At 58.9% G+C, this 20,783-nt stretch overlaps 1 protein-coding gene across 1 annotated transcript; it reads left to right on the top strand.

The window, feature by feature from the left end:
• Positions 1–3,995: 3,995 nt before the first annotated feature.
• On the top strand, positions 3,996–20,674 carry NPAS1 (neuronal PAS domain protein 1). Its single transcript, XM_036303002.1, has 11 exons — positions 3,996–4,283; positions 4,684–4,919; positions 13,039–13,112; positions 13,378–13,467; positions 16,041–16,206; positions 17,396–17,511; positions 17,667–17,824; positions 18,177–18,283; positions 18,729–18,876; positions 19,559–19,653; positions 20,099–20,674. The coding sequence occupies exons 1-11, from the start codon at positions 4,162–4,164 to the stop codon at positions 20,560–20,562; spliced, it is 1,776 nt and encodes a 591-aa protein (XP_036158895.1). The 5' UTR covers positions 3,996–4,161; the 3' UTR covers positions 20,563–20,674.
• The last annotated feature ends 109 nt before the right edge of the window (positions 20,675–20,783 follow it).

Here is a 20,783-nt window from a genome sequence, read left to right as displayed (position 1 = left end):
CTGTCCATTTAGTGCTGTAGGTAAAGCTTCACTCTCAGAACTGATTCTGAGCCTGACCTCTCAAGAAATGCATTCCTGGGGTGCTGCACCCCAGTAACACCCCGGGGCGAAGGGAGACATCGCCCTGACAGCTTGGCTCTCAGAACCCTGGCCTTGCAGCAGGCCTGCCTCTGGGACCCTCGCTTCACTAAGCGCAGGAGTGAAAGCAGGAGGGATTCAGATCAGACACGCTGTAGGACTTCCTGGGCAGCGAGTCTGTCTGTCGCAGGAGGCGCCAGGAGAAGGAGACAGCTCTGAGGCGCTTCGCCTGCTACTGGGACAAATACTCCCTTGGGAGCCCAGACGGGACACCTGCTCGCCTAACGTTCCTGCCTTGTCTCATTTAAGGGCTTTTTACAGATAAGGACAGTGAGGCACAGAGAGAGGACGGAAGTGGCCCAAACCCACACAAGTGGGGCCAAAATTAGGATGTCAGCCTGCTGAGTCACCTCCTTAAGACTATGCTCTCCACCTCCCAATGGGGAAGAATGAAATGTGTAAGTAGAAGTCATTGGATTCTCCCAAACACACATACACCCCCACACACAAGCTCTCAGTGCCTACCAAAATCCTTGACCCTCTCCTTGATTTCCCCTGGTGACAGGGAGCTCACTACCTACCGAGGGCACATAATGTCATTCCCATCCCTTCCACCCGGGCTGCTCTGGAAGTGGTGGGGTATCAGAGCTTTGATGGGAAATGTCTCCAAGGCGGGGGAAGGGCCGGATAGCTGAGTGCAGCGGAGAGGTTGGGGAGCCAGGCCAGGGGAGGAAGGGTTGGATCTGGGACCATGGCGGTCTCTGCTACCACACTCTCAGCTCCCCTAACAGCTCCCTCCCTCCGCTGCCCCTTCAGACGCTGAGTGATAACTGCTCACTGCTTTGCCTGCCCGGTGCTGCACCAGCCCTCCGGGACTCCCCAAACTTTTGGCAAGAGGTTTTTGCTTGTTTAATGTTTTTACTGATTTGAGAGAGAGAAGTATTGATGGGTTTCCTCCTGCACGTCCCCTACTTGGAATTGAGCCCGAAACCTGGGCATGTGCCCTGACCCAGAATCGAACCCGCGATCTCTGGGTGCCTGAGCGATGCTCAACCAACTGAGCCGCACCGGCCAGGGCTGTGGGTTCTTATGACAGGCTCCTGGGTGCCCAGCTGGAGGGCCCCAATCTCTTCCCACCTGCACCATCAGGGGGCACAGACATCACAGGGCAGCCCCCCACGTCCCAGATGCGAACCTGAGACCCCAGATGATGTGTGCGTGAGTGTGTCAGGGATTTTGCATGGGTCTCTAGGTGAGAGGGTTTGCATCGCGCCCTTGAGGGCGTACGTGTCTTTGGATGTATAGACGTTTGATGTAGCATATTTAATGCCCAGCTCTATTCTCAGCTTTTAGTGGCTTACGGGTGGATCTCAAACTTTCTTTTTTAATCTCAGGACTTTTTTTTATTCTTAGGGAAGACCAAAGAACTTTTTGTGTTTTGTAAGCCATATCAGACATTGAAACAGAATTTTAAAGATAACGCTCAGTTTAGATAACAATAATGAACATCGTTACAGGTTAACACGGATTCAGTCTGTTTCAATATCACCTGCCACGCGGCTTCTGGAGAACTCCATGGACACGCCCCGGGAATGAGGTGCCAAGGGCAGAAAACGTCCCAGCGTGAGACTGTGACGGAGCAGACCCCGGGGAGGGCCTGGGAACCGGGCCCAGGTCCCCCTCCGACAACCGTGGGGCCAGCTTGTTTCCGGCCCGCAATGGCGCGGGGAGGTGGTGCTGTAATGAGATGAACCATCCGCCCGCCGGGCTGCCGGGGAAGCAGTGCCAGGAGCAGGCACAGCCACCGGAGCTGGAATCCCTACCCTGACCCTAACGCGTCGCTCTGGGGGAATAGGGGACAATCATGGGCTGACAGGCCATCACCATCAGGCTGCACAGCCTCTCCATGCCTCAGTGTCCCTGGCTGGAAGGTGGGCTCAGTAACAGCCCAGCGCAGAGCCTGGCCGTGGAGAAAGGATTAGCAGAACACAAGCGCTCGCTCCCAAGTCAACTCGGGCTACCGTGAGCGCGTTTAAGGGGGATCCCATCAGCCAGGGCTCGGGGTGCGTGCCCCGTTCTCCTTCTGCCCAGCGGGGGAAAGGCCCTTGCTCAGGGCCAGCCCCTGCCTGCCTCTCTCTCCTAAGACTCCCGCCCCATTTCATTCTTTGCACTGGGGTCTCCTGGGAGCGTTTAAGTGCCTGGAGCCCCGAGCCAGGCTGTGAAGGGGCTTGTGAGGGAAGGATGTGGACTCTCCTACCCGGGTGGAGAGGGCCTGCCTCGGACCGGAGTTCCCACTTATGATCCAATGCGGAGCTCGGATGTGGGGGTTCCCATCCTGTGGCGGGGGTGGGTGGTAGAGAAGCGACCCCAGGATCCTGACCTCTGACGTCCCTCTGTGTCCCGGTCCTGGTCCCCGAGAGGTCCGGTGCCAAGCCTGGCCCTAGAAGAGGAGGGTGGGCTGGGGTGCCGGGGTGCTGACCCCCTGAAGTTCCCTCCTGGGAAATGAGGGTCTCAAAGGCCTGGATCTGCGTCCTGGGGCCGGGGCACTGACGCCTGGGTCTCCACCCCTGCAGGGGGCTCGGGTGCGGGGTGCCCGCCTTGTCAGAGGAGGTTGCTGGAACCCCGGTTCGCCTTGGGGCGCTCGGGCGCTAGCTCCTCCCGTGGAGTTTATAGATAGCGCCCGGACTACGGTGTTCCCCCCACTGACTCGGGGTTCTCGTTCAGGTGGGAGGAGGCCGAACCCCCCATTGCTGGCAACCCCCACCCCTGGAAAGGCCAGAGGGGCTGGCGCTGGGCTGGACCAGGGGGCGGGGCCTCGGTGGGCGGGGCTCTGTCTGGCCCCGCCCCGCCCTCGGCGCTGGCCCCGCGTCTCCAAGTCTGCGAGGCCGCGGTGGGCGCCGAGAGCCGAGAGCCACAGCCCGCGCCCGCCGGGCCCGCCCCGGGGCCTATGGGGCCGCCCCGCTGCGCCGCCGGGCCGGCCCCACGCCGCGCCCGGAGCCCGCCCCGCAGCCAGGTAACCAGGCTGGGGCCCTGCGGGTGGGGAGCGCCGCCGGCTGGCGGGCGGGCACGGGGAACACCTGGGTCCCGGAGGGACAGGAGGCCGGAACTCCAGCGTCCGGGGTGATCCGAGCCCCCGTCCCCCGGGGTTGGGGGAAGGGGCACACGATGTTTGGGTCCTGAGAAGTGGGGGGGCTGTGGACACCTGGCTGCGGAGGCCCGGGCGCGCGGGTGCCGGGTGGGTAGGGGAATCCCGGACGCCAGACCTGGAGGAATTGATACCTCATTGAACGCGCGCCTGGTTCTCGGGGATCTGGGTCCAGGACCCCCGGCCCGAGCGCTGGGTCTGCCCTGGGTGCGTCCTCGGCGGAGGCGCCGGCCCCTGCGTCGGGGGCCGGGTCCGCGCGCTCGGGGTCAGGGAGGAAGTTGTGGCGGCGGAGATTCGGTGGCCCGGACACAGGGCGCCACCCCAGGGACCGGGGGAGGTCCCTGGGCAGACCATGGCGTGGGGTCCCCGCCCTGTGCCCCTACCTTCTGAGTCCAGCCCGGGAGATAGGCACGCCGCAACTCGGGGAACGGGACTCCGGGATGGGCTTGGGGGGCGGGTCCCCGGGCCAGGGGGCTCCGGGGGCTGGCAGCCCGCGCGCCGGGGCCTGGCCGCGCCCGCCCCCCGCCGGGCTTGGGCATGCTTGGCACGCAGCGCGCGGGCCGGTCGGATCCGTATGCGCGCCGCGTGCGCCCATTGGTATGCGGGAGCCGGCCCGGCGCGGGCGTGAGGCGGGCGCGCTGGCGGGCGGCGCGGGGGAGGTGGCGGCGGGGCACGTCCTCGCCCTGAGCTTCTCCCGGGCCCGGCGGGGCGAGAGCCGCGGGCTCCGTGGCGGGGCCTCCAGGGGGGGAGACTGAGGCACCATCCGGCGGCAGCTCCTGGCTGGGACCCTGAGCCCCGCGCGGGCCTCAGTTTCCCCAGCAGCTCTCCCGGGGTCCCCCTCGGACGCAGCGCTGCCTCCGGTTCCTTCCCGCCGCAGGAGACGCGGATCTCGAGTCCCGCCGGCTGCTCTGAGCCCGCCTGAGCGAGGCCCCGCGGAGATGGCGGCCCCCTGCCCCGGCCCCGGCGGCGGCGGAGAGGTCAGATGCGGGGCAGGGCGCGGGGGCGGCGTCCCGTGGGACTTTCTGCCGGGGCTCACGGTCAAGGCCCCGCCCGGACCCTGGTGAGCGAAGCCCCGCCCCTCGGTCCGGCCCCGCCCCCAGCCGGCGCCCGGGTAGAATTCACACTCGCGTCCGCCCCATCCCGCGGGGCTGGAATTTCTTACCCGGAGTTGCTCCCCCGTCGTCCCGCAACCCACCCTCCCGCGTGGCGCTCCCAGCCCCTTCCTCAGTCCATACCCAACACTCCTCACCTCCCCCCCCTCCCCCCTGATCCACCCCCAGGTCGGCCCCCACCGCCGCCGGTGGAACTTCACACGCGGGTTCTGCCCCCGCCTCCAGAGTTGAATCCGCTTCCAACGTCCCATCCCGTCCCGAGACCCCAGAGGCGGGGCTCCCCTCCCCCAGGCCCCGCATCCCCGAACCCCGGGCCCGGCTCAGGCTCCCCGCGCGCCTCCCGCACAGCCTGCAGGCGCAACGCAAGGAGAAGTCCCGCAACGCGGCGCGCTCGCGGCGCGGGAAGGAGAACCTGGAGTTCTTCGAGCTGGCCAAGCTGCTCCCGCTGCCCGGGGCCATCTCCAGCCAGCTGGACAAGGCGTCGGTCGTGCGGCTCTGCGTCACCTACCTCCGCCTGCGCCGCTTCGCCGCGCTCGGGGCGCCGCCCTGGGGGCTGCGAGCCACCGGGCCCCCCGCCGGCCTCGGTGAGTGCGCACGCGCGGGGGTGGCGCGCGGGGGACCCGGGGTCCCAGGCGCCCGCCCGCCCTCGCCCAGCTCCTTGATGCAGAGGGTGCATAGAGTTTGGAGTCAGACCTTTTGTGGTGTCCCTATCGGGTGTCTTACTCTCTAAGCCTCAGTGTATTCACCTGTGAAATGGGCACACGGGGAGGGACAGATTTCAGGAATTCTGGCCTCATCAAGGGCTTGGTGACACCAGGGGTCATACGAGCGAATGCTGTTGCTTTTATTAGCGGAGATGAATCATTGTTATTGCAAAGGAGACCCGCAGCTGCAGCTCCGGGAGTGGGTCAGAGGGGACCCGGCCTGGGCCTCCCACCCAGTCCTGTGGGGACCCAGGGGGAACACAAGGCTACAGAGTTAGAATTCCCAGTTTGAAAGCGGCAGGGAAACAGCTCACGGGACGCCACCCGGCATGTGACCCGGGCAGGTCACCGCATCTCTGTGCCTCATTTGTGAAATGCAATCATGATGAAACGTCTCCCTGAGGGCTAAGGAGAGGACCAACCAGGTAATATGTGTGAAGACCCCGCATCACCGTAGCGCAGAGTAAACAATCAATATGTGGCCGCTGTTGCTGTCGGGGTGCCTGCAGGGCTGTTGGGAGCCTGTGGTTTATTGAGCGCCTACTGTGTGCCTGCTGCTGTTCTGAGCTCTGGGATCCAGCAGGAAACAGACTAGAATAGATAGTCACTGCGCTGGACAGGCTGACACCCTAGTGGCCAAGACACGATAACAAGTAATCAAAGAAACAGAATCTAGAATGCATAAATAGAGACGATGTAAAATACAGATATATAGATGCCTACTTTTAAAAAAAAAAGTTTGTATTGATTTCAGAGAGAAAGGGAGAGGTGAGAGAGAGAGAAACATCAATGATGAGAGGGAATCATTGATTGGCTGCCTCCTGCACGCCCCCTACTGGGGATCGAGCCCATAACCCAGGCATGTGCCCTTGACTGGAATCGAACCCGGGACCCTTCAGTCTGCAGGCTGACGCTCTATCCACTGAGCCAAACCAGCCAGGGCTAGATGCCTACTTCTATTATTATGCAGACTTTATTGACAGATACCTACAAGTGTTATGTTTTTACTCCTTTTAATGCATTACTGCTTTACTCTTATTACTAGAAGACAGTGAATCGTATTAACCTGAGGTCACAGGGACAGGGCACCCCAGGCTACTCTCCCAGTCCACAATAAGAGGTGTCGTTAGGGTGGGGTTGGGGGGGCTCCAATCCCCCTCCTGCCCCGTCCCAGGGAGGAGGGGGGAGAGAAAATAGCATTGATTAAGTTCGCAATAAATCACCATTTAAATTTAAATAATCCGGCTTCCCAGGCGGTAATTAGGCGAATTGACTGGCACCGAGAGAATGCGGCATTAGAGCCTCTGATTACTGTCATTACCGCGAACAACATGTGCGCCCCGGGGATAAACATCTTGCCTATTGTCCCCGAGCCCAGGGGGAGAAGTGGGGAGAGAGCCCCACGGAAGCCCAGCACCCCCCCCACACACACAGTTACCTGGGTGGTGGGCAAGTCGGGGCCGGGGCTCGCTGAGTTCATAGCACTGAGGAGGCCATCAGCCCCTGCCTGTCCCCCAGAGCGGGTGGGGGAGGAACCGCAGGACGCCCTCTCATACCCCAACATTAGGAAATTGGGGGCATCTCTGGCTCTAAAGGTCTCCCAACAAGAGGCCAAGTGCCTGCTTCTGTAGTTCAGATGGGTAAACTGAGGACAGCATGTTAGCAGGAGTCAGAGAGCAAAGCATTGAGCGTCCCATTCTCCAAGGGAGGGGGATGCCATGACCTCCTCAATCACAGAAATAGTAACAGTAATAATACAGCAGCCCTAGCGGGTTCGGCTCAGTGGATAGAGCGTCGGCCTGCGGACTGAAGGGCCCCAGGTTCGGTTCTGGTCAAGGGCCCCAGGTTCGGTTCTGGTCAAGGGCCCCAGGTTCGGTTCTGGTCAAGGGCCCCAGGTTCGATTCTGGTCAAGGGCACATGCCCGGGTTGCGGGCTTGATTCCCAGTAGGGGGCGTGCAGGAGGCAGCCGATCAATGATTATCTCTCTCATCATTGATATTTCTATCTCTTTCTCCCTCTCCCTTCCTCTCTGAAATCAATAAAGACATACTTAAAAATAATAATAATACAGCACAGGTCAGACACTGCGCCCAGCACTGCATGTAAATTAACTGGCTCAGTCCTCTCAAAGGCCTGAGGAGGGAGGCCATGCTGATTCCCATCTCACAGATGTAGGAAGCGGCCCAGCGGAAAGTCCAACTCGAGTAGCCTGGCTCCTCAGTTTACCTTCTCAACACCGTACTGGGCGTGGTTGTAGGTCTCCAGGGATGAGTCCTCTCCTGCAGCTCTCCGCCTCTCTCTGGGCCTCAGTCTACCACAGTGATGGTGAACCTTTTGAGCTCCGCGTGTCAGCATTTTGAAAAACCCTAACTTAACTCTGGTGCCGTGTCACATATAGAAAATTTTTTAAATTATATTTTATTGATTTTTTACAGAGAGAAGGGGAGAGAGATAGAGAGTTAGAAACATCGATGAGAGAGAAACATAGATCAGCTGCCTCTTGCACGCCCCTTACTGGGGATGTGCCTGCAACCAAGGTACATACCCTTGACCAGAATCGAACCTGGGACCCTTGAGTCCGCAGGCCGACACTCTATCCACTGAGCCAAACCAGTCAGGGCTAGAAATTTTTTGATATTTGCAACCATAATAAAACAATGATTTATATTTTTGATATTTATTTTATATATTTAAATGCCATTTAACAAAGAAAAATCAACCAAAAAAATGATTTCGCATGTCACCTCTGACACATGTGTCATAGGTTCGCCATCACTGGTCTACCCTCTGTAAAATGAGACAACAGAGGTTAAAGTCTAGTTCTGTGCCTCGGAGTCTGGGGAGAAGACAGCCTTGATTTCAAACCAGCACTGCTCGTTTGTTCAACAAACACCATTGAACACCTCCCCTGTGCCAGGCACTGTTCTAGGTGCCGGAGACACAGCAGGGAACAGGACAAAGTCCCTGCCTCAAGGGTCGGCCTATAGTTCCTGCGAGGTGGGCCCCCTGTCCCCCACCCCCTGACCTCACCTCCCTCTCTCACCTTTTCAACCCCCACTCTCAGCCCCAACACACACACTGGCTGTTGTTCAGAGAAGCTTGTACTCACTGCAGGGCCTTTGCACTTGCTGTGCCCGCCACCAGGGACCCCCTTCCCTTTGAATGTCCGCTCCTCAGTCAGGTCTTCCCTGACCATTCTTTTTTGTTTTTTTAAATATATTTTTATTGATTTCAGAGCAGAAGGGAGAGAGATAGAAATATCAATCATGGATTGGCTGCCTCCTGCATGCCCCCTACTGAGGATCAAGCCCACAACCCCAGCATGTTCCCTTGACCAGAATCGAACCTGGGACCCTTGAGTCCGCAGGCCGACACTCTATCCACTGAGCCAAACCAGCTAGGGCTCCTTGACCATTCTACTAAAAATGGCCGCGGCCCAGCATTCCCTGTCTTCCTTTCCTGCCTTATCTTTTCATAGCGCTATCATCTGACACTATGCATTTCTTTTGTTTATTGTATGTCTCTCCCTCATGGCACCTTGTTCCCTGCGTCTGGGACACAGCAGACTCATCCCACAGCTGGGTGACTGGAATGGAATGAGGGGAGAGAGAGTGAATCTTAATTCACAAGCCAGGCACGACCTCTCTGAGGACGTGACCTTTGGGCTGAGGGAAAAGGAGGTGAGGGAGGAAGCTATGAGAAAGCTGGGCGGGCTTCCAGGCGGAGGGAGCGGCAGTGCAAAGGCACGGAGGCCGCTGGACTCGGCTTGCAGGTTGGAGGGAGTCTGGAGAGGAGGAAGGGAGGCAGGCAGCGGTCAGCAGGGGCCTGGGCCTGCGGGGCCCCCCGGGCTGTTGTGAGGACTTTGTTACCCCAAGCGAGATGGGAGCCATGGTGATGGGGGGTGTGAGTGGGAGCAGGGAGCCCCTTAAGGAGGTGAGTGCAGTGGTCTAGGTGGGAGGTGGGCAGCTGGGCCAGGGTGGGGGCTACGGGATGACAGGTGGTTGGATTCAGCTGATGCTGTGAGGGTACAGCCCATAGGACTTACAGAAAATGGATACAGGTGTGAGAGACAGAGAGGGGTCAAGGTGCAGGGCAAGGAACCATGTGAAGGGTAGAGGTACCCCAGGTTATCCACAGTAATACTGTTAAGAACAGTGGCAGGACTCAGGGATTAGGCACCTACTGTGTGCCTGGCTCTGTGCTACTTACATGCACAAACCCATTCTGCTCGCTCACTGGCCCCATTTTACAGATGAGGCTGAGGACAAGTAGAGGCAGAAATGCCCCCTGCCAGCCCTCAGGCCCACACCACCTGACTGTGGTGGGGTGGTTCCTTCTCTCCGGCCTTGGCCTTCATAGGTAATGAAGTTCCAGCTCTTCTTCCCTTCCTCCACTCCACCCCCCACAGCAATCCCCCCGGACAATTGGAATGGGAAGTGGAGGGGGACTCCTAAGGCCTGGGAGACGCCTTCAGTCCCCAATCTGTAAGGGATGGTAGCAACTGGGACCATTTTTTCTTCTCCAGCAGAATCAGGCTCCAACAGCCCTGACTGGTTTGGCTCAGTGGATAGAGCGTTGGCCTGTGGACTCAAGGGTCCCGGGTTCGATTCCGGTCAAGGGCATGTACCTTGGTTGCGGGCACATCCCCACTGGGAGATGTGCAGGAGGCAGCTGATCGATGTTTCTCTCTCATCGATGTTTCTAACTCTCTATCTCTCTCCCTTCCTCTCTGTAAAAAATCAATAAAATATATTAAAAAAAAAAAAAAAAAAGAATCAGGCTCCAACCAAAAACAGCAAATGTTTGTTGAATGAGTGAGTGATTGGTTGAGGTTTGGACGTGAGGAGAGGACACATCTAGGAGTAATGAGGGGGGCAAATCTGGAAGTAACTACTTTGGGGGACAGAGACATTGAGGTGTTTGGGTAGGAGAGGAGGAAACGCAGGGCCAGGAGTTGGGGAACTGGAGGGTTTGGGGACAGGCCCGGTGTTTTGGGGGGAACAGCCAGTGGCTGAGCCCTCCCCACACGCCCGCCCGGGCCCGACGCGCCCATTAACGCTGTTAATTGCAGCCGTTCAGTCTGACCTGGGCTGATCCTCTGAGAGGGAAAATGAAGGAATTAGCAAAAATGACAGGGGAAAATTGCAACAATTAGCAGGCAGCATTGTTCCCGCCTGTCACCCGGCTTGTTCGCGCTGCATCTCGGGGGAGGGGTCCCCGTGGACCACCCCACCCCCACTCCCAGTTATTGTTCCTGGGGCCGCCGGCGAGGGTGGAAAAAGGCTGTAACGGCGCAGGGCTGGGGGAGCGCCGGGGAGGGGGCGTGGCCTAGACACCGGGGGGCGGGGCGGGCGGGGGGCTGCGCCCTGATTGGCGGAGGGGCGGGCTTTCGCCGCCGGGTGTTTGATGGTCGGGAAACAACAATAGTAATCACTCTATTAATACGCTTTGTGGCTCCGCATTTCCCGGCACCTGCTGTGGGTCAGGCCGTGCGAGGCCCTTTCTAGAAGCTCCTTGAGCTGCCTGAATGCTCATCCGGCCTGGGAGGGCTGCGCTCTGGGCGCACCCACTTGGCAGAGGAGGAAACTGAGGCACGGAGAGGTGAAGGGACTGGCCCCAGGGCAGGCGCACAGCCAGAGCGGGACAGCCTGCGACTGGACGCCGGACCTGGACCCAGCCCTGCAAGAGCCAGGCGCCTGAGGACCCTTGAGGTCACCGAACCCTTCACCTGGCTCCCCAGTCTGGGCCTGGGGGCCTTGGGGGGTCGTTCTCCACAGGGTCAGGGAGGGGGTCACCCCCACACGGGGTCTGGGCCCTCAGCTCCTGCCTGGGGGGCCGGGCCGGGCCGGGCCTCCTCTCTCTGCCTCACTGGCCATGGCTCTCTCTGCCCTTTCCCCTGTCTCTCTGTGCGCCTCGTTTCCTGGACCTCTCCATCTTTTTATGTTTCTCCATCTTCCTCAGTTTCTATGTCTATGGATGTCTCTGTCCCTATCTTTTATTTTTACTTTTTAAAAATGTTTTTATTGACTTTTAGAGATAGAAGGAGGGAGAGGGAGCGAGCGATAGAAACACCGATGAGAGAGAGGCATAGATCGGCTGCCTCCTGCACGCCCCATACTGGGGATTGAGCCCACAACCGGGCATCAAACCAGGGACCTCTTGGTTCGTGGTTCTTGGTTCAACCACTGAGCCACAATGGCCAGGCCCTAGCTCTTAAAAAATTTTTTTTTATTGAGGTAAAATTTTATAACATGAAACTCATCATTTTAAAATGTACAATTTAGTGTGACATTTAGTACATTCACAATGTTGGGCAACCATCACTTCTGTCTAGTTCCAAAACATTTTCATCATCGCCCTAAAACCCTGTACCCCTTAGCAGTCACGCCCCTCCCCCTCCCCCAACTCCAGCCCTGGCAGCCACCAATCTGCTTTCTGTCTCTAGGGATTTGTCTATTCTGGACATTTCATATAAGTGTAGTCATCCTATATAATGAAGAGCTAATACGCTAATTAAGCCGGATGGTGGAACCTTCCGGAATGACCAGTGGGTGGGGCCGCGAGAGCCGAGCAAATATATGTCCTCTCAGGCTTGGCTTGTCTCACTTCGCACAATGTGTTCAAAGTTCACCAGAGTCATAGCTAGGATCACTGCTTCATTCCTTTTTATTGCTGAATAATATTCCATGGTCTGAATAGAGCACGTTTTGTTTACTCACCAGTTAATGGACATTTGTTTCCCCCTTGGGCTGTGGGGAATGGTGCTGCGGTGAACATGTATGTACAAGTACTTGCTAGAGCACGTGTTGGATGCTTTGGGGCGTATGCCCACAAGTGGAATGGCTGGGTCAGATGGTAATTCCATGTTTAACTTACTGCGGACCTGCCGCACTATTTTCCAGAGCAGCTGTGCCATTAGCATTCCCACCAGCAATGCACGGCGAGGGTGTGGGTGTGCAGTTTCTCCACAGCCTCGCCTGGCACCTATTTTCTGTGTGTGTGTGCGTGTGTGTGTGCATGTGTGTGTGTGTCTAGCCATCCTAGTGGGTGTGAAGTGGTCTCTCATTGTGGTTTTGATTTGCATTTTGCTAATGACTGGTGCGTATAAGCATCTTTTCATGGGCTTATTAGCCATTTGTAGATCTTGTTTGGAGAAATGTCTATTCAGGGCCTTTGCTCATTTTTCAGTTGGGCTGTTGTTGAGCTCTAATGTCCTTATCTCCTTCTCTGTTCCTTTAGATCTCTCTGTACGGTTCTCTGTCCGCCTTCTTGTCTCTCTGTGCCTTTGTCTCTCAATCTCTGCATGTGCTCTGTATCTCTGTGTGTGTGTCTCTTTCTCCTTTTCGGTCTCCTCTCTGCCTCCTTCTCATCCTGCAGGTCTGAGCTCAGCTCCCCCATCCCCCTTCAACAGGCCTCACCACCTTCCTCCTAATTTCACATAATCTATTTCTTTATTTATTCTTTAATCCTCACCCAAGGATGTTTTTCTATTTATTTTAGAGAGAGTAGAAGAGAGAGGGAAAGACAGAGAGGAATAGTGATGTGAGAGAAACGCATCGATTGGTTGCCTCTTGCAAGAGCCCCGACCAGGGCCCGGCCCGGAGGGAGCCTGCAACCAAGGAACGTGCCCTTGACCAGAATCAAACCCGGGACCCTTCAGTCCACAGGCCGATGCTCTATCCACTGAGCCAAACCGGCTAGGGCCACATCATCTATTTGATTCTTCAGAGCACAAATGATAATTCCTTGTTCATTTTTTACTTGTTTATGTGCCATGGCCTGGGTGCCTGTGAGGGTAGGACCAGGCTCTCTGGGTCACTGCGGTGTTCCCAACACAGAGCCTGGCCACAGGAGCTCAGGGAGAGTTTGCTGAATGGATGGATGGATGGATGGATGGATGGATGGATGGATGGATCCCTTTCTGTATCCCCTGGTGTCTGTCTGTCGCTCGGGTCGGCCAGACCGCAGGCCCCGGCCTCACCGGTCCCTCTGTCCCCAGGCCCAGGCCGCAGGGGCCCCGTGGCACTGGCCTCGGAAATCTTCGAGCAGCAGCTGGGAGGACACATCTTGCAGGTGAGGCCCCTTCCCTACCTGCTGCTCAATGCTGCCACCTGGTGGCCTCCTCGGAGAACAGCACCCTCTCTCCCGCATCCATCGCAGGAGAGCGCCAGGCCTGGGAGGCGCATGCTGGGGGCCCCCTTCCTGCCTGCCCCTTCCCAGGGCCAGTGAGGCCCCGTCCTCCGCTCCCCAAAAATAATCCATCCTGGCAGCGATAAGGTTTCAGAACCTCTTACAGACGCCAGGCCCTCCTCTCCCCGCCCTGTCTCTCCCACTCTAGTCCCTGGATGGCTTTGTGTTTGCCTTGAGCCAGGAGGGGAAGTTCCTCTACATCTCAGAGACCGTCTCCATTTACCTGGGTCTCTCACAGGTAAGGACCTCAGCAGGCTGCCTGCACTGGCGCCACCGCCACCTCCCTGGGCGGCCCAGGCATCCCCCTCCTCTCTCCTGGCCTCACCATCCCAGCGTGAAAAAGGGACTGGATCCGTGGTTCCCAAAGTGCGTTCCTTGGAACCCCACATGGTATCCAACATGGCTCCTCCTCGCGGTCAGAGGAGGGTTATCGAATTCACGGGTCAAAGAAAAAATAATTTAAAAACAAAACAAGCCCTAGCTGGTTTGGCTCAGTGGCCTGCAGACTGAAGGGTCCCGGGTTCGACTCTGTCAAGGGCACATGCCCAGGTTTCAGGCTCGATCCCCAGTAGGGGGTGTGCTGGAGGCAGCCAATCAATGATTCTCATCATTGGTGTTTCTATCTCTCTCCCTTCCTCTCTGAAGCCAATAAAAATATTTAAAAGCAAAACAAAAAGTAACAGGTCAATTTGAAAGAAGCAAATTAGCAGAAAGACCAGTTTGCCCATGAGTGGTGGCCAAATACACCATATTTACCCAAACGTGTTTCTTCTTAACAGTTTTAAAAGATCACAACAATTTGTACAGTGGGGCTTGGGATCTGCGAGCGCTGGAAGGTTTTCTGTGGCGCTTGAAAGCCCCTGTGTCTGGAGTCCTGGCTCCTTGTGGCATCGTAGGCCTTGCTATTGGATCAATATACGGTATTGATCCAGCCAATGCCAATTGCTAGCAACTGTTACCGTTTTTAGAAAGACTTTGGCGGATGGTAAATTTCGACAATTCAGTGCTTTGGCGGCTGTGAGCAGCTTTTTGTGAGTTGTTGATTTCTGGAGGAGGATGAACCTGAAGGAAGGGGAATGTGGACCAGAGAAAGGGCGGGAGGGAGGGAGGGAGGGGAGGCTTGGAGCTGGTGTGGGAGGGGCTGGATGAGGGGAGGAGTTCAGGGGATGACACCAAGCCCTGGGGCGGTGGGAGCCATGGGAGGTGTTTTTTTTCTTTTGAATTGTTGACATTATTACAGATGTCTCTCCCCCCTCCCCCCTTCCCCTTCCCCACCTCCACCAGCTCTGGGAAGTGTCTGAGGGGAGGAGGGTCATGGCCAGATGAGTAAGGCTCCCCATTTGAGTGGGGACTGAAGGCCAGATGATCAGTGAGGATGCTGGGGCAGGAACACAGTGGGGAGAATACGGGGCCTGGATTGGGGGAGATGTGGAACTGCTGCAAGATTTTGGGGGGCGGGGGATGGAATGCAAAAGTCTGTCTGACTGAAATGTCCTAATTCCACTGTTTGTACTTGAATCCCATTCCTGTTGGGAAATCCTGAGACTCATTTCAGGGCACAGCTGTTTGCTGTGAGTTAGAAACTATGACACCTCCCCATCCAATTCCCTACACAGCTTCTTGTTTTAGAAAAATATATTTTTATTGATTTCAGAGAGGAAGGGAGAGGGAGAGAGAGAAACATTAGTGATGAGAGAGAATCATTGATCGGCTGCTTCCTGCACGCTCCCCACTGAGGATCGAGCCCGCAACCCGGGCATGTGCCCTTGACCGGAATCGAACCTGGGACCCTTCAGTGCGCAGGTCGACACTCTATACAGAGCCAAACCCGCTAGGGCCCTACACAGCCTCTTAGCAGAGTAGGCGGGGCAGAAACTCGTTGACGATCACTGGCTTTGGCGTGGGAGGGCAGAGGAAGAGCCCAGGTTAGCCTCCTCCTTTACAGATGTTCCTTTCGCCCTGGCCCGCGGGGATAGAGCTGGGCCTGCGCACTGAAGGGTCCAGGTCCAATTCCGATTCCCGGTCAAGGGCACATACCCGGGTGCTCGATTCAAGGCAGCCTGCGGGAAGCAACCAGGCAATGTAACTCTCTCACACACATTGATGTTTCTCTCTCTCTCTCTCCCCTCCCTTCCCTCCCACTCTCTCTAAAAAAAACCAATGGGAAAAAATGTCCTCAGGTGAGAGAGTTTAAAAAAAAACTTTAAAAAAAAATTCTAATAAAAACACAAGACTGGCCGAAACCGGTTTGGCTCAGTGGATAGAGCGTCGGCTTGCGGACTGGAAGGTCCCAGGTTCGATTCCGGTCAAGGGCATGTACCTGGGCTACAGGCACATCTCCAGTAGGGGGTGTGCAGGAGGCAGCTGATCGATGTTTCTCTCTCATCGATGTTTCTAACTCTCTATCTCTCTCCCTTCCTCTCTGTAAAAAATCAATAAAATATATTTAAAAAAAAACAAAAAAACAAAAAAACACAAGACTGGCACGAAGTACTCCTGCCTGTAAGCCAGTGGTTCTCAACCTTCCTAGTGCCGCGACCCTTTAATACAGTTCCTCATGTTGTGGTGACCCCCAATTTCATTGTTACAAATTGAACATAATTAAAGCATAGTCATTAATCACAAAAACAATATGTAATTATATATGTGTTTTCCAGTGGTCTTAGGGCCTAAGGCTTAGGCGACCCCCGTGAAAGGGTCGTTCGACCCCCAAGTTGAGAACCGCTGCTAAGCGAATGAACAGTCGGCCAAACGGGAGGGCCGGTGGCTGCGCGCACCTTACCCGCCTGTATTCCTCCCCTTCGCCGGCAGGTGGAGCTCACGGGCAGCAGCGTCTTCGATTACATCCATCCCGGGGACCACTCAGAGGTCCTGGAGCAGCTGGGACTGCGGACCCGGACCTCCGGGCCGCCCACCCCGCCCTCCATCCCCTCCTCTTCCTCCTCTTCCTCCTCGCTTGCCGATACTCCTGAGATCGGTAATTCCAAGGCCCCCAAAGAATGAGGCCTGATGCAGGGACAACCGGTACATTGTATCCAGCGATGTTACATGTAAACCAAACCCACTCTCCTTAGAGTTGTGCAAAACAGGCTTTTAGAGTCTGAACTGGAGCAGGAAGACTTGGCCCCCTAAGATTGCCTGAATCCCTAAGTGTTGAGCTTTAGAAAGATCCCTCTGGCAGCCTGTGGGTGACAGGTAAATAGCGGTGCACGCTTACGGGGCGTTGACATGTGCTGAGCCTGTAACTACACAATTTCATGGAATCCTAACCACAGTCCCACAGAGCAGGGCCCGTTATTCTCTTCGTTTTACAGAGGGGGAAACTGAGGCCCAGCACAGCGAGGTTAAGTTACCTGTCCGAGGTCACAGCTGTAAGTGGAGCTAGATTCCAGCCCCGGTTGGTCTGGCTCCAGGATCTAGTATGCTCCTCACCCTTCTTTCCAATGGAAAATTCCATGGAAAATTCCACTCCATGCGGAGGAGGGCGGGTGCTAGATTACCCTGACAGTTCCTTTTAGCTCCCAGGTGTGGAGGGGGCTGTGCGGTCAACTTTCCTGTAAGTAAGATTTCCTTACATGGGGTTTGCTTTGCACCAAAACCATCTGAGTTGTCAGCAGTGATTGCAAGTTTGGGGAGATGTGTGGGGCTGTGATGATGTCTGCACCTGAATTTGAGGCCCAGGGTCATCCGGGTGTGAGCACATTTATGACGGTATCAGGGGCTTATAGACTAATCGCTATTTGCGAGTCTTCTCTGTTACTACACCCTGAGGCCCTGCTCTGCGCCCAGCTCTGTGCTGGGCAGGGCTGGGGACACAGTAGTGACAACAGCCCCAACCCCACCCTCCCAGGGCCTAGGCCCAGCTGGGGCAGGTGTGGTGAAGACCCCAGAGGGGCTCCGACCCAGCCGGGGCCAGGGGGCTTCCTGGAGGAGATGGTGACCTCAGAAGGTGTCAGTAGGACGCAGTTCCTGCCCACGTGTTAGGTCCCGGGGTCAGAGCTGAGCCTGAGAAAGGCCGCTGCATGGAGGGGGGTCAGTGTAGACGCCAATGAGCTCGTAGAACCGTCAGGTGGGTGGGCCTCTGGCTCGCTCTGAAGGGGGCGGGGAGGGGGCGCCTCCGTGTGTTTCCTCCTCAGGACCCCACAACTCTCCTTCACTCCGCCCAGAGGCCAGCCCCACCGAGGTGCCCCCCTCCTCCCGGGCCCAGGAGCGCTCCTTCTTCGTCCGCATGAAATCCACCCTCACCAAGCGCGGTCTGCACGTCAAGGCCTCGGGGTACAAGGTGGGCGTGAGCTCCCTGCACAGCCTCTGACCCGCGTCCTCGCCGCCCCGGGAGCTCCCGCACTCCTGCCGGCCCTGCGGGTGACAGCGGGAGCCTCGTCCCCCCACCCCCACTCCCGCCCCCGCCCCCCCTCCAAGCGCACCCACTGCCCGCAGGTCATCCACGTGACGGGCCGCCTCCGGGCCCGCGCCCTGGGCCTCGTGGCCCTCGGCCACACGCTGCCCCCGGCCCCGCTGGCTGAGCTGCCTCTGCACGGCCACATGATCGTCTTCCGGCTCAGCCTGGGGCTCACCATCCTCGCCTGTGAGAGCAGGTACGGGGCGGGGCGCACCGCAGCGGAGGCTGGGCCCTGGGGGCCGGGGGAGGCGGGAGAGCAGCGGAGGGAGAGGGTAGACTGGGGGGGGGGGGGGGGCTCTGGGGACGAGGGCTGTGCCTCCGGAGGTGGGCGCGCTCCCGCATCCGCTTTCTCCTGCACCCGCGGAGGGGAACCGGGACAGTGAGATGGGACCCTCGCCCGGTGCCACCTGCCGGATGCCCGGAGCCAGGCCAGGAGAGACGCGACTGCAGCTTATAGAGGGGAAACCGAGGCTCGGAGCGCGCCAGCGTGAGTGGCGACCCGAGGGGCCGGCAGAGCCCATCTCCCCCTCCCCCTCCCCCTCCCCCAGGGTCAGCGAGCACATGGACCTGGGGCCCGCGGAGCTGGTGGGCCGCAGCTGCTACCAGTTTGTCCACGGACAGGACGCAGCCAGGATCCGCCAGAGCCACCTGGACCGTGAGGACCCTCCCCCGCCTGGGCCGCCCAGGCCTCAGCCCTGCTCCCCGAAGTCCTGCTCTGGGGGTGACCAGTCCCTCCTGTTACCAACCCCAGGGCTCAGCTCAGCACAGAGAGCAGCAGGGAGCCCTGAGCGGGGCGGGCACCGGTGGGAGCGGGGTTGGCTGCGGGCCTCCGACCCACCCCAGACACCAGGTGCTGCCTTCTGACTGGCTGTCTCCCTCTGTATGTTGCCTTTCTCTTCTCCCACCACCTCATCCTTCCTGTTCCCCATCTCCCCTGTCCCTCTCCACACCTGCCGCCCCATCTTTCCTGCCCCATCTGTCTCCTCTGCCCACCTCCCTCTCCCCCTCTCCCCCTCTCCCGCTCACCTGTCTCCTCTCCCTCCGCCTGTCCTCCTGTCTCCCCATCCCTTCTGGTCCCCCCTGCCCCTGGCTGGGCCCAGTGCTGGACAAGGGCCAGGTGGTGACCGGCTACTACCGCTGGCTGCAGCGCGCAGGGGGCTTTGTGTGGCTGCAGTCCGTGGCCACCGTGGCTGTGAGCGGGAAGAGCCCCGGGGAGCGCCACGTGCTCTGGGTCAGCTACGTGCTCAGGTGAGGGCTGCACCCACGGGGGCTGGGCCCACAGAGAGGGCGCTAGCAGGGGACAAGCCTGGAGCAGGAAGGGGACGGGGACAGAGCAAAGGCCGGAAGCGGAGTGTCCTTGCTGCAGGAGGCAGAGGAGTGGGGAGCGGATGACAGTATTGGCCAGTGAGGCCGGTCTGCGGCGGCCTCAGGCCCAGGCTGAGGGCCTGGTCCCGATCCTGGGGCACTGGGGAGCCATGGCGGGATTTACAGCTTTTGGGAAAGCCTCCCTGGTTGCTGTGAAGAGGGAGAAGCTGGGGCAGGTCCTGGGGAACGCCAGGCCATGCAGGGGAGGCGAGGTGGCCACGCCTCTGTCCTTGCTGGGCCTGGACCCCGCCCCTGAGGGGCAGCAGTTTGGAAGGAAGACACTGGCGCCAGTTGAGCAGCAGGAGCCCGGGGGACACCTAGGGGTGACATCCAGGGCTGCATCGGTGTGGCCTCGGGGTGGGGCCAAGCTGGGCGACAAGCCAGCTTGGAGTCTGGGGTCCAGTCATGAGGCCTGAGTGCTTTGGGGTGGAGACGCTATACTCGCTGGGGCAGGGGTGTCCTGCACTCAGATGGGGAGGAGGAGTCTATACCCACAACCTGGGGGGACAGAGGGAGTCCGCCCTCACCCAGGAACCTGGCCCCAACCCCACCTGTCTCGTCTCAGCCAAGCGGAGGGCGGCCACACACCTCTGGACGCCTTCCAGCTTCCAGCCAGCGCGGCCCGTGAGGACGTGTCCAGCCCAGAGCCGGAACCCGCAGGTGAGGCTCCCACCGACCCTGGAGGCTCCCAGCGACCCCTGGCCCCTGGGCTGTCCAGAAGCCACTAGCCACAGAGGGCTGCTGCTTACGTGAAAACCAAAAATTCAGGTTCAGTCAGACTCGCCACTGCGAGCATCTGTAGCCATAGGTGGCCAGCGGCCCAGGCGTTGTACGGCGTAGACACGGCGCATCCTGGTTCCAGGAAAATCCTGTTAGCCCGGGCGAGGCCAGGGTTTCTCAGTCTCCGCTCCACTGCGTTAGGGACCAGGCGACCCTTTGCTTGGGGGCTGCCCTGTGCACTGGGGGGTCCTCAGCACCATCCCTGGCCTCTCCACTGGATGCCAGGAGTCCGTCCCCTGGGGGAACCACCCACAGTCACTCACTCCACAGACGGCCAGCCCGAGGGCTGGGCACGCGCACACACGGCGCCCTTCAAATCTTCCAGAGCCAGCGCCCCCAGTGCAAGGGAAGCAGGCTGCCCCCCCAGACGAGGAGGAGGCCCCCCAGACCCAGGGCAAGTGCATCAAAGTGGAGCCTGGCCGTGGGGACACGAAAGACCCGGAGGACAGCGGAGACGAGGAGCCAGCTGGCCACGCAGCCCCGCCACGGCGCGAGTTCACGTCCGTCATCCGGGCAGGAGCCCAGAAGCAGGACCTCGTGCGGCCGTGGGGCCTGGTGCCTCCTGGGGACGCCTCGCCTGCCCTGCTCCACGCCGGCTTCCTGCCCCCCGTCGTGCGGGGCCTGTGCACGCCTAGCACCATCCGCTACGGCCCCACGGAGCTGGGCCTCATGTACCCACATCTGCAGAGGCTGGGCCCAGGCCCCCCCTTCCCAGAGGCCTTCTACCCACCCCTGGGCCTCCCCTACCCGGGGCCCACGGGCACCAGGGTGCAGCGCAAGGGGGACTGATGACTAGGAGAGCCTCCCACAGAGCTGGACCCTGGGGGGGGTGGGTGCCGGCCCTCAGGGGGCGGGGGACAGGGCTCCAGCCCATCAGCGCTCTTTAAGAATTAAAGACCTGCTCCCCATCTGTGGCTCGGTCTCTGGGGGCTGTGGCGCCCCTCTCTCCTTCCTCCCACCCCTTCCCTCCTCCTCCACCCGCTGCAGGCCCAGCCTTCCCGTCGCAGGAA

This window comes from Myotis myotis, unplaced genomic scaffold, assembly GCF_014108235.1.
Source record: "Myotis myotis isolate mMyoMyo1 unplaced genomic scaffold, mMyoMyo1.p scaffold_m19_p_34, whole genome shotgun sequence".
NCBI classification, from domain to species: Eukaryota; Metazoa; Chordata; class Mammalia; order Chiroptera; family Vespertilionidae; genus Myotis; species Myotis myotis.
The sequence above is the reverse complement of the archived record's forward strand: the minus strand, read 5'-3'. Positions and strand labels throughout refer to the sequence as shown.

What these genes read in the sequence shown, in the direction of transcription:
- NPAS1 (XM_036303002.1), top strand. Translation starts at nt 4,162, where the DNA reads ATGGCGGCCCCCTGCCCCGGCCCCGGCGGCGGCGGAGAGGTCAGATGC. An exon ending in AAGGCCCCGCCCGGACCCTG is followed by an intron (nt 4,284 to 4,683) that starts GTGAGCGAAGCC and finishes CCTCCCGCACAG; the next exon opens with CCTGCAGGCGCAACGCAAGG. An exon ending in CCGCCAGAGCCACCTGGACC is followed by an intron (nt 18,284 to 18,728) that starts GTGAGGACCCTC and finishes GGCTGGGCCCAG; the next exon opens with TGCTGGACAAGGGCCAGGTG.